This window comes from Haemaphysalis longicornis, unplaced genomic scaffold (assembly GCF_048455015.1).
Source record: "Haemaphysalis longicornis isolate Haplotype H1 unplaced genomic scaffold, Haemaphysalis longicornis Haplotype H1 scaffold_10, whole genome shotgun sequence".
Taxonomy (NCBI): domain Eukaryota; kingdom Metazoa; phylum Arthropoda; class Arachnida; order Ixodida; family Ixodidae; genus Haemaphysalis; species Haemaphysalis longicornis.
This window is the reverse complement of record NW_027526204.1, coordinates 42,396,136-42,409,181: the sequence shown is the minus strand read 5'-3', so window position 1 is coordinate 42,409,181 and position 13,046 is coordinate 42,396,136. Positions and strand designations below refer to the sequence as shown.

General features: G+C 46.1%; 1 protein-coding gene across 2 annotated transcripts in view; it reads right to left on the bottom strand.

The window, feature by feature from the left end:
* The window catches only part of LOC144158409 (galactosylceramide sulfotransferase-like), a 45,956-nt gene extending 34,714 nt beyond the window's left edge, over window positions 1-11,242 (bottom strand). The window contains exons 1-4 of one of the 2 annotated variants that reach the window (XM_077689282.1): window positions 10,968-11,242; window positions 10,414-10,499; window positions 4,534-4,638; window positions 428-800 (exon numbers count right to left, since the gene is read on the bottom strand). In XM_077689282.1, the coding sequence (XP_077545408.1) occupies window positions 428-800; window positions 4,534-4,619 (459 nt within the window). In that variant the 5' untranslated portion in view covers window positions 4,620-4,638; window positions 10,414-10,499; window positions 10,968-11,242. The remainder of the gene's footprint in view (window positions 1-427; window positions 801-4,533; window positions 4,639-10,413; window positions 10,500-10,967) is intronic. The other variant, XM_077689283.1, reaches the window with a different exon arrangement.
* Window positions 11,243-13,046: the final 1,804 nt, after the last annotated feature.

The following is a 13,046-nucleotide window of genomic DNA, read 5'->3' as shown; positions in this document are numbered from 1 at the left end:
TGTACCTAAAGTAGGTGCCCCGTACCGTTTATACATAAGAAGAGAGAGGGCTCTTCAAGGCAACTGGCGAAACCAGCCCTGCTAGTGACAGGGCTTGCAATGCCAGAGGGGGTGAGGGGTGAGTACAGGTATATGGTAAGTGGCAAATGTTGGACATTATGGGTAAAACAGCGAGAAGGCAAACAAGGAACGTTCTAAGCACGGAAATTGTGCTAGCAAAGTTGGCAAAGAAAAATAGATGTGAAAAGAAAATCGTTACGGTAAACTCGTATTCAAATACAACGTAAACGGTACAAATAAAGAGAAGAGGAAGAAAGAGCAGTAACAAAGGCGAACTGCAGCTCCCACGTTACAGAGCTGCAGAGAAGGTCCCAAGAATAAAAGTACACATAGCATTGCCTCACACAGATGATGCTTCCGGACGTACCTCGAAATCGTAGTACGAGTAGAGTGACTCGAATAGGGTGGCCGGCTCTCTCACGATGGTGATGAAGACCGGATCGGGCCCCAGCACGGCACGCATTTCGCTTTCGTTGAAGCGTGCGTGGTGGGCGAGCATGTCGAAGGGCGGGTGGCCGGCCGCCATGGAGCGGTTGAATAGTTCCGTGAAGCCCAAGTAGTTTGACCATGATGGCAGCACGAAACGCAGGTCGTGGCTGTCTCCGTAGCGCATCAGCAGGTTCTGCACCGCGGAGCTGGCACACTTGTGCGTCTTGAGGAAGCACACCGTGCGGCGAGGAAACAGAACAGAGGATCCGCAGCCCTTTGGAGCCTCGGACTCGGGCTGCGTCGCCCACAGCCTGTCGCAAAGAGAGACGTTTGCAGGCTTCAGCAAAATAAAATATCACGCTCTCAAGCTACGCGGAGCCGCCTAAGCAAGCGAACGTTTGTTTTCGGGACGTCGTGCACTGCGAATGTTGCCCACATTAACGAGTATTGCCTGTTGTGTGCTGCCGTGCGGCAATGTCTATGGTTTATTTTAGTTGAAGCATAGCCCAACACGCTACCTGCGTACTAATATTTTAGCGAATGCGCCCTCCCTCGTGGGTATTTGTGGGCCGAGTTTTTAAAAGACGTTCATGCCACGTCAGCAGTCCCTTTTCTCAAAATGGTAATTTCAGGCCCAAACGCTTTTGTTTAAGTACTGTCATGCCAAATATTTCTGTCTCTCCTCCTTTGCCCTTCTCTCATAGCGAGTTCCGTAAGACTCACGGCTTCAAACCCACAAACTCCAAATTATTCCACTCTGCATTTTCGCGTAAACGCTCAGAAAAATTCCTAGGGCACCTCATCTTTTCTATGAGCTGTGAGTACGAAAGCAATAATATTCTTTACCGAAGGTGGTGTATCACGCCTGTCCTGTAAGACGAAAACCCGTCGCAAAAGGTCCGCGACATTGGCCCCTTGTATCACATGCCCCGCGTCCAAATCTCCGCGTGCCAAAGGCCCTGCTGCCAGTTTTCCCGAACCAAACAATTGTCAGTTTAGGTCCCCTAATTTTCTGCAAATAGTAAGATATTGTTCGACGACCATCTCAAGGAAACAGCGGAGGAGGCAAAACGGCGTTTCCACAGCGTAAAATGGAAGAAACCTGTCTTCCAAATCGCTTTATTTGCATTAATCTCACCCTTACCTAGCACTGCAATGGCGTGCATTTTACCCGCACTAGCGCGACTTCGGACACATGGTCTAAATAGGATGGAGTTCAAGACCAGTGCTGTAGAAGTGGTGACCACGTGCGGAACATCGTCATGCCCGTGTCCGTGGCGTTAACGAGTGGCACCCAAAACCAGTTGTTACTGATGTCCCTTGGAGTGGCACCGCACTCGGGCCACAGCCGGGTTAAGTGAGCGCAACATTCAGCCCCAAACAAACTTTGCTAGTGATGTTCATCGAACGGAAAAAGCAAAATATGCGTCCTTCATACATGGCTATAAGTTAAATGGCTATATACATGGTTATACAAATATTATTCATACATGGCTATATACTAATATTACTTAGCTATAATTTCACGACATGAGCTTAAAGAGGACGAGCCAGCAACGTCAGTCAACGTACTCTTTTCTTCCCTTCTCCTCACCATCTTTACTTCGCCTTCCATATTCGCCACAGAATGATTATAAAGGAAAAAAAGAACGAAGGAAAGAAGCTTAGGGTGCCATTGGCTCAGATTATGAGTGCGGCACTTAAAGACCGGGACTTTCGGCGCGAGGCAACATGCACGATGCAAACTTGTCCGGGCATCGGGATAACCGGGATTCTGAAAATGAAGCACAATTAGTGGGGATTCCCGCGTGGGGCAATTCAGACGGTGTTTTCAATATCATGCGCTTACGTGCACCACCTCCCCAAACGAAACTGCCGGCTGTTCTGCACGCACATTCACCGATCCGCAGCCAAACTACACAAAACTGTGGACTTCGAGCCAGGCTGCGCTCTCGAACAGAAAGAAAAGCGGTTTACGTAAATCTGTACACCTCTACACCGCCCCCCAACGGTTTCATCATCGAGGGCAAAAACGCTCTCCGTGGGCAAAAACCCCGAGGTGCAAAGGCCTAAGACGCCAATCACACGCGTCAAGCCATTCAGGCATACAGCATAGAGCTCAGAATTCCTTTAAGAAAACCGTAAACCAAGCATCAAAACCGCATTATGAATAAAAAGGCGCATGTGAACAATGGAATCCCCTCATGCGGAACCATAATCTGGTAAAGTTTGTTAGCACATTACCTTTGAAAGCTAGACAGGACCAGTGTCACTAAATTGAGCAGTTCTTGCCGAAGACGCCGAGCGCATGCGTCAGGCTAAACCAGAACTCCGCATTTGCCGTATCTTTGGAAACACGTCCAAGTTATCTTGCGTTATCTTTGATTCGCATTTGGAACGACGTCAGTCGCGCGCAGCCGCACAGCAGGGAGGACTAGCTAAGCCTATCCCAGTTGGCCGACCAAAACGCATAAACAACAAAATGGCGGCGCCTATGAACCATCGCAGTGTAGATAAATGTCATTTAATGTGAACTGGCCAATAATCATGGCGGCGACACAAAACAATAAGAGAAAAGAGCGCCGATTTTATGTACTCATATCTAGTGACACTAGCAGAGCACAAGCGACCATTTCATAGCCTCTTCCGTCACCATTTGTAGTGGATTACAACAGCTTTCCTGGACGTCTGCTTTCGCAGGGCCAGATGGCGGCCAGTTATTTTTTTCATCAATGGTACATTTTTTTCCAGTTCCTTTCTCCTAATTAAAGTTCGCCTTTTAAGCCTCTCAATGTTCACCCCTTACTTTATTGGATAGCGGACGCATGGACTCCCCGAACAGCAATCCGCGAGTATAGAATACCAAAACTGTTGCCACACCCGTGATGCGCGCAGAGCCTGGGCGCAGTAAGCCTTAGCAACAGCTTCAAAAGAAGGCACACCGGACTACGAGTGCTTGGAAAGATGGAGTTTATTTACTCCCTTAATTTCCCTTTAAATCGCTTCTGCTGGGTGCACCTGAATAAGGCATGGGCGGAGGTACGATGCTCGGCAGGAGGCGTACTGCAACATGGTCATCTCACCATCATCCTCCCTTTCCCTTTTCTCCTTTACTATACCTAAGAAGCCTGCCCAACTGCCCTTGTTAGGCCTATGTTTGCTCTAACGTAGACGTTCAGGCTAACGACGTTGCAACGAACGTCAACCTCATTGTACGTGAAATCACGATTACAGATTTAAGACGTCGCACATCACAGCATAACGTTAAACCTAACGTCAGGCCGGAAGATTCCGACGCTGCTCAGTATCCAATCGAAAGCCTCGCTCCATTTTTTCGTATTGTGTTCACAGTCACAGTACGCGCCGTGGCCAATGCGAACTTTATGCCCCCGCACACCCCCATTCGCCGCCCATGGGGCACTCCTTTTATTTCTGTATCTTTTCTGACGCAGGGACTATGGAACTCGTCGTTGCCAGCAGGAGCTTGCGTTACTAGGATACAAGTTAAGACCGGCAAAAGCTTATGTAGCGTATCACTCCACTGAAGCCACGGGACCGGATGTGAACGTGAGCGCGTATTTAAAAGAAGATTAGGCTTCATGTTTAAGGCGACTTCCATTCTCGTTCATCAGTTGTATCACCGTGGTTGTATCTGAGTGTAGCTGGCAGCCCATGTCGACGCCGGCTTTTTTGCGTAATGGGCCGTTTATTCTTGCTGCATGAAAGTGCGTGAATTATTCAAAATGAGCCGTTGCTGAAGCTACGAAGCTATCGTTTCAACGCCAGCTGGTTGCATGACAAATATTCCGCGCCAAGTAAGCATAGAGACTTCCAGAATACCTCCTGTTTCTTGTCTTTCCTAAAATTGACCACTTGCAGGAACCAAAGCACTAGCAGATATTTAATGGTGTAATTTTCTATTATCTTTTAAAAGCTCGTTCAATAAATTTATACTCAGTTACTCACTCGAACGAAATTCACACAGCTAGAACTATATCAGTTGCTGCAGACTTTACGAGGAGATAGAAAACAAAAGCTCCCTACCTCAGAAACGGCAGCAGCAGCAGTAAGCCGGAGAGAAGGAGCAGAACGAATCCTTTTCTCGTGTGGAGGCCACCCACCAGACCCATTGCACGTCCTGCGAACAGACTAGAAAAAAGAATATATTTTGCGGGCAAGAGCCGTACGGCCGGCAGCAACTATTACAAAGCAGCTGATCTTGTTTATTCCTTTTGCGCCCTAGTTTTCACGCTCAGAAAATCGACCACGCTGGAACTTACTGAAACAACTGCAGAAAGTAACATTTTGTACGCAGCAATTACTTCATTTTTATATGAACACTACGCACTTTTTTGCAGAAATATAAATATTTTGTTGTAATATTGCTTTTTAGATTTACTCACCCTACATTCCAGTATGATAGTTACCGCGGCTGCAAAACCTGAGAGACTGATATTCTAAACGCAACACCACGCATACCGCAAGCATTTGCCCAGAATATCAGCTATCCGGCGATTCATTGCACGACATTCAATAACCTGGAGTAAACACTTCTGAAATAACTGCGATGAGCCGGAAAACTGCAGCTGTTCTTGCTTTTTGTCTTTTTCTCACGTTTTATCTGAACCTCCGTCCAGTCGCTACTTCGCAGGTTCCCCGTGCTGAAACTCTCTTTCCAGGCGATGGATAAAGTAAAGTTGGAAACTTTGTACTCATCTTGCCAAGCATGCCAGGAAATCCATTTTTTTCAATTTGACAACCCCTCAGTATACAGCAATAACGGTATTTCGCGGTGATTTACCAAGTGGTGACGGTTCTTGACTGCTCGAACAACTTGCTCATCACAAACAACAAGCAAAACGTGAAACTTAAAAGGGCTAAAGCTAGTGTTCAAGCGATTGAATACATTCCCAGGCTGACAGGCTTGAACAACAGTCCTTGTGCCTTTGGGTGCGCGTCAGTAAAGGCAGTACATCCTGGTGAAGTTCAGCAACAAGGTAATATTACAGAAAACAAAAAAAGGCAGGGAATAATTTCTTAACCAAATTATATATGCAACTCGAGATTATGTATTTTCACGTGGCCAGGGATGAGGAAGGTTTTTTCAAAGAACAAAAGTTTAGTTGAACCAACTTCTTCTCCGTAAGAAAGCAAGGAATACACAACCGGTGAATACACCAGAGTACACCAACAGCGGTCAACAACGTGACCTGCAGAGATGATTGTCGGCAAATCGATGGCGCGGGTTCTATCTTTCCGTCTGATTGTTTCTGGAACATTAGAACTACAACGAGAAAACTGGAGACCAAATAGGATTAGTTCAATCCAGTGATGATAGGTCAAAACACTCTTTTTTTTTGGAAATAAGAGAGCCGGTGCGGCATACAAAAGAAAGACAATGAAACACGCGCTTCGCTTGGGAAACAGAAAGAGAGCCGGGCGCTACCATACGCTGACAACAAAACACGTAAGTAAACAAAATAGAAGGAGATGTTCGCGGCATTATGCCCTGAAAGCAGCTATGCGAAGAATACAAAATCGTACTACATTCTCAGTCGTTATTGCATCAAAACCACTACCAACGCCAACCATTGGGAATCGAAGAGAGTATTTGCTTATGTTGCATGAAAATGAAAGAGGCCGTTAGCAGCGTGTTTACTGAAAATGCTATCAGCTGGTTATTAAACTTGTTGTATAGATTGCTCAATAAAATGCTCTAAATTTTCTTAATGTTTATGTAGAAAATTTTCGATGAGCTATTTATTTAAAATGTCACACAAATTATAAATAAAACATTATTGGCGATCAATTAGCAGCCATTACGGAGTTGCAGTCGCGTTTCTTAAAATTTTAATATATTTGATTTATACACTTCAAATGAATCCCTTAATAACCCGAGTCGGCCAAATTTGAAATGTATGGCTTAAGTTCAAGCTCAGCTTTCTGTGCTCAGTTTCCGATCAATTTTTAAATAGATACATCGCGAAAAACAACAAATACACTTGAAGCGAAGGTGCGAGCGCTGTCTTTTAACTAAGTTTATATATGCGCCATCATGTTAACAAAAAATACGAGATGCTGACCATAAACAGACAGCAAAAAAAAACCACATTATCAAAAAGCGTTCCTGCATTTGGCACAATCTTTGAAAATACCGTGTTATGTCGTATCCGATGTACATCACATGTTAGCTACAAAATCAAGATGTTTTTGGGGCAACCTGATTGACGCGCAGCTTACGCGTTTGCTACCTATCCTCTCAATCTCATGTGCTTCCATAATGCCTCGCGCAATTTAAATTCTCCTCTTTCGTGCCACATCCTACATGTCAATCTGTGGTTTTCACTCGCAAAATTTGCAATGCATGGCTAGAAAACCATCAGTGCCGCTCCAAACGTTTTTGTCGTGCTGCCTAAATCGGTCAAATAAGCACCTGGTTGTTTGATCCACGTAGACTGAGTGCCATCTTTTTTGCGGAACGCCATAAAAGACCCGTTCAACAGACGGGACGTACTGCAAACGTTGCTGAATGTGTCACCGAAGGTTTAATGCACCTGTCTTGCTAGTCTTTTTTGCAAATTTCATGAGCTTGTGGGGAGCTTTAAGTGCTACCTTCAGGTGTACACGGTTAGCAATCTTTTATAAACCATGAGAACAGCACCCTTTTTCTTCCTACTCTCCTGACGAGGCTTATCATGCCTATCCTTGCGATGGCAAGATGCTGCCTCCATAAAATTGCAGAAATTGGACACGAACAGCAAAGTGACTGAAGAAATCCGCAACGGTCATGATGTGGAGCACCTAGGATACTTCTCGGGTGCTCTCAAGGTGTTGGGATTATTATGCAAACCTATAAGCGCCAGGTTAACATTCACACCGACCAGGAGTGCACCCCAATCCTGTACCAACTACTAAAAGAACAGTGCTAAAAACAGAAGCTCGGTGGTATGATCCGCTCGGACGTATGTCCCAATTCAGCGTTAGAGCCAAAGCTCTATTCAAAGATTTCCGGCAACGCACCGTAGAACGGTAATAAGTGCTACCGCGGGATTTAGACATGAAGGGGGCGCAGCACGGTTGTGAATTCAACGGCCTGCAATGGTCGTTCAGTTTGCAACCTTACTGCGCGGGCGGGGGCGTGTGCGTCTGCAGCGTTGCTACCGTGCAGGTAAAAATGGATTCCCACAGAAAGCAGTGCTACATGCGTTTGCTGATGCTATCCCTATGGCAGGACACATACTTGTGGACAGACTTGACAAATGCCTTACACTGGGCGAACGGCGAACCGTCTCAGTGGAAGCATTTTATGTAGAATCGGTTCACCGAGATACATCGCATCACAAATTATCCATTTGGTGACACTGTCCTGGATCCGGAAATCCAGCTCACCACATGACCCAAGGATTCAGCAGTCAGGAGATCGTCGACAGTTCCGTAGGGTGCAAAGGACCTAGGAAGGTAGAGATAACCGAGAGTTTCGAGACAAATCACTCATCATCCAGCGATATCTCCACGGCAATAGGATAAAGAAGGGTTCCGGCAGCTGCCAAGGCTACGAGCTCCCTAGCCCCGACAGTTTAGACATAACACGATACAAAGAAGCAATGAGACTTTTCCGCGCAACAGCAAGACGTCTGAGATAAGTTCACAGGTTAAGCCATAGCAGCTATGCACCTGGCTCGCTGACGACCGACGAACTCGATGAACCGAGAAATAATGGATAAGGCAAGCACAGCTGCTACGAGAAATTGTATACATGCACAAGGCCGAACGCTTACCCAGTGAATCATCGCTCTGGGATTTTTCCGCGTTTTTGAACAATGGAGCTGTACTCCGAATCTCGGGCACCCACAAGAAAAGTGAGAAGTATGACTTTGCAGCACAAAGTCACATCCCGAAGAGCATTCCTATCGTTAGTGGGGCTGACCTCTTCAGCTATCATTAAAGTTTCTCTTTGTCTATCTCTCTCTTATCATGTTAACAAGCGGGCCACCGGTAAGGAGAACTAGTCCCTTGTCGATCTCACCTCCAGGTGCTGCGAGGAGGAGTGCGGGAGTATTGCACAGCTGAAAGAAATTTTACGCAGTGCGCCCATGAACTAGTTGAAAAAAAATGATCAAGGCGTGCGAATATGTCAGAGGTTCAATGCTCGTCCAGCCACTGAGGTAATCGCGCCACTTCCACTGAGGCACAGCCATTTGAAGTGACGGAAGCCGACTATGCCGGAGTTCTACTGGTCAAAGAAACGCGTGAAATGCAGGAGTCGTTCCGACATTCATCTTGTGTGCCATAACCAGAGTTGTTCGTTTAGAGCTCGTAAAGGACGTGTCCACTGAATCACTCTTAATCGAACTCTGTGATTTATATCAAGAAGAGGAGTCCATCGAGTCATTTACAGGGAAAACGCCATGCCTTTCAGAAAAGCAAACAGAACTTTCGCAGCTCTGTAAGCCGATACATAATCCCGCACCAACAAATTTAATCGCAAACGCCCCCATTCTATGAAAATTCAGAGTTGAGCGTCAGTTGCGAAAACGTGGATCCTATGAAAGTCTCATCGTATCCGAAAAACTTGCGCTGAAAAATAATTGACTCCAGATTGTTTTCATTCGATTAGCTAGCAACAGTGGTTTGACAAGTAGAGGCAGTGCTGATCTCCACACGGTTAACTCACCTCTATGATTAGGCGGAGGATCGGAACTACTCTCCTTCCTTTTCCTGACGCGCAAAATACCGACGACGCTACTAAGTGTGCTAATGAGATACGACAACGTTTACCTCAGTCTGCACAATCTTTGCGCCCGAATAACGTTGGTAATAAAGCCTTCGAGCATATATAAACCAAGGACACTTTTCATCACTGCGAAATCTACTCCACCGAAAAGAACACCAAGGAGAAATCCTTGTGGTTCCGGAGTTGGTTCTGCTTCGAGACCCTCAACCACCTCGGCAACGTTGAAGCCTCACAAGAATAAAAAACGTGTTCCCGGGGTGGGGTGGAAGGATCCGGTCGTGCCACCTGAGAATACCCAGCAGGTCAACGCCCAAAAGACTGATAAAGCAATTGTACACATTTTAAATACCGTTACATTAGAGAAAACGGACCCCCGTCACTTTGGGGCCGGGAATGTCTGTAAAAACGAAACCGAAGCTCAACACGAACAACTTGCTCCAGTCAGCCGACACTTGCCACTGGGGGAAAAGCAGCCCAAAACTAGTAAATAAACCGAAGGACAGCAAAATACCGCGAACTGAAATGAAACGAGAAGCCCGTACTGAAGTTGTTCCGTGTAGAACCTTGAAATAAATAGGTTGTTTGTGCCAAACGACGTCTCGTTAACTAATCAATTTTTCCAAAGACTACAAGCACCACATTCGCTCCACCCACGCGCCTCAGCAAACGCGCCTCTCAGAATTCCAGCAGACAGCTGAGTTACCTGCCGACCGCGGACCAAGAAGGAGCGCTGCTCCAGCACTGTCCGAATACATCCCACTGCTCAGAAGGCATTCTCTCTTCCCAACGCCATGCATCTCTTGAGTTTCATTCAAGCTGTCTCTGTTTTTTGCTCCTGTATCCCCCCACCCGCCAGAGTCACCCTTCACGGGAAAACGCACACCTCAAAAAATTTCCTTACGCTTCCACAGTCCAAACCCTTCCAGGTCACGACTTGCCCCCTACAAACACCCGTAACCTTCATCTACCCTCCAAAATCACATTGGAATCCGGCTCGGTATGTTCCATGCACAACTATACGTCACCTGCGGCAACAGATATTAAAACTTGGAAGAGCGTACGGCCCAGGCTCGTACCACCTTTCAATCAGCCATTGAGACCACCTATTCATAAGCCAGGTACCGCAACATAGCCAAACCAGTCATTCCAAGCAACGGCCACCTCCATGTCCGGAACACAGAATGACTTACACGACGGTAATGTCGCTTGTTGCGATGAACAGTACACGGCACCAGATCACACCTCTTATTCAGGTCCACACACCCGCTTTATTGACCTGCAATGAACAGAAACACGTCATGCGTATCTCCCCAACTGCATTACATGCATTCCCTCACACCCCACGTACCGCCATTCTCGTTCATCAGTCACTCACAGCAAAAGTGCGCATTCTCTCGCTTCATTGGGCGCGTATGTTAGAGATCACTCCTCTCACGTAAACGCTCACTGGCATTTTTATCACCAATATGTAAAGTTCTCCCCAACAGTCTCTAGACTTCACCTACCCTGTTTCTTAGAGTCAAAATGATAGCCAAACCCCATAGTTTCATCCTCCTATGAGGCTTCAACACTCTGAAACATGGTCCGATGAAACGTGCTAAAAACAAGCCCAACGATACGACACGACATGACAGACGCGGATTAGGTCTCACCTGTGGACTATAATAGACAATTCATGGCGGGAATACAGAACAAAATGCGTTTTCCTTTGTGGCTGAGAGGATTCCGCTCCAACTCAACACACCTGGTATAGGTTCCTTTTTCGAATTATCCTGTGAGCATCAACTTGGTCCTGATATTCACAAAAAACACATTGCTAGACCAGTCAGGCACACGAACCCACCAGGAACGCGTCAGGCAACAGCGAGCATGACCAGGTGCCGACTCGGCACTTGATCATGCCTCGTCTTCACGCCACAGAACGATGATCGCAGCTGCGCAGCTCCTACCCGAGCTGCTTCTGCGTGGGAGCTCCAGCATGAATAGAACCGCTCAGTTTGAGTCTCGACTTATCAACGCTTAAGCTGCGACGACAAATGCCACCGTGGATCATACCGCGCCAGTCTGACAGCTCCGCTGCAATGCAATACGACGCCGACAGCCGCCGTATAGATAATAGAACACCATTGTTGATTTGGGTTCCATTGGCCTTTTCGCTGTTCGATTTTTGGTGCTCGGCAGTGCTGACGTGCGAATAAGGATAGCAACATTGTTTCTTCGTAACATAAAGCGAATAAAAACAGTATTTACAGATGGAATGTAGAATAAACGACGAGCCATGCTCTCCTACTGAGATGGACAGCCATCAAAAGTGTTGGAAATAACATCATTCAGTGACTATGTATACAGACTGTGTACATTAACCGCACGACAGAGTCTTTGCAGCTAATGTTTTGAGAAAGGTTGCAAATGTGCTTAACATATTCCCTGCACGCACCACAGAAGACTAGTGCCGTGACCAGACTACTAGACAGGCACCGAGATACTCATTCTATGTCTTCCGTCTCCTGTGCCTTTTTTGTGCTGCACCTGCAGCTGCGTTCCCCGCCAGCGGTGCTTATATGACCGACGTCTGGCTGTGCACGTTTTAGTGGCGTTGTCTTCAGGAATTCGTGTTTCAGATGTTGACGTGATGTTCTTTCGGCAAGCCAATCAAGAGGTGTCCTTTTTTAATTTCAACAGCGCCTGGGCAGAGCAGATGTGTCTCGTCCATTTTCTTCTTAGCTTGGCCTTTTTGTCGTTTTATTGCCACGTCTGTAACCAAATCACGTTATTTTGTCTGCCTGCGTTTCCCCTGAAGTGGCAGAGTCAGCGAAATTGAGAAATTCCTTGTGAAAGGGTGCGCGTACGCGAGAACTGATAACCTTCGTTTTGCAGCTCTCAAGTACAACGAAAATGAAGCCCCACACGGTCAAAATCGCTGCCATCCGTTGAGATGTGTTGAAATGTTTATGTATTACTCTAACAATATTCGACCAGCCTTTGTGGGTTTGCCGTTTTAAGATAAAAGTACGCAAGAAGTGGCCGATTCCTGAGTACGGGTGGGAGAAAGGTGCAACCCCCGTCCAAACAGAAACTGTTAAACGAACAACGTGTTTTGCAACACTCCCAACACATCGATCATGCACTTATTTTCTGTCTGCTTCGCATTTACTTCAATTTAAGACTGATTCCACTACGCAAAGAATATTCGTTGCGTGCACTTGCGACTGGCATTACAGTTACTGGCAGAGGTGTGAAAATGACACGTTGAAATATTGTAATATTGCACTTGTCTAAATATGAGAATGGTTTTGCTTAGTTGCTCTTAAGATGGAGGGCAAAACTGACTAAGAATTGGAATTTTTAATTATAGTGCCAAAATATTCTAACACTCTACGAGAATGTCCCCACGAAGTGGCATCCTCAAATTCGCACCAGAAGTCATTTAAAAATTGCGCCGAATGTCATTTAGAAATGCCGCCTTGTGGCCTCGCCTAGTCACTGCAAACCTCGTGTGACGCACAGTGGTATTTAGAATGTTAATTATTTTAAAAAAAATGGGTGATAAATTTTATTTTTATAATACCATATAAATATATAGTTACTGGAATTTTCCTGTAGTTCAGAACATGACAGGGAAGGTTCTGCGTTAGTTGAAACTGCATTGCGCATGCATTGCGAAACGCTTGTTTATGTCGGTTAATTCGTCTCTCCTTCCGTTTGCCTGCGAATAATTGGTTTTTGTTTTCGACAGATTAGAGGGAGTTTTTATGACTGAAGTCGCCTGTGCTAGTAGCATTGCCTCGCTTTTCTCAGAATCAACGCAAGAAGCGACAATTTG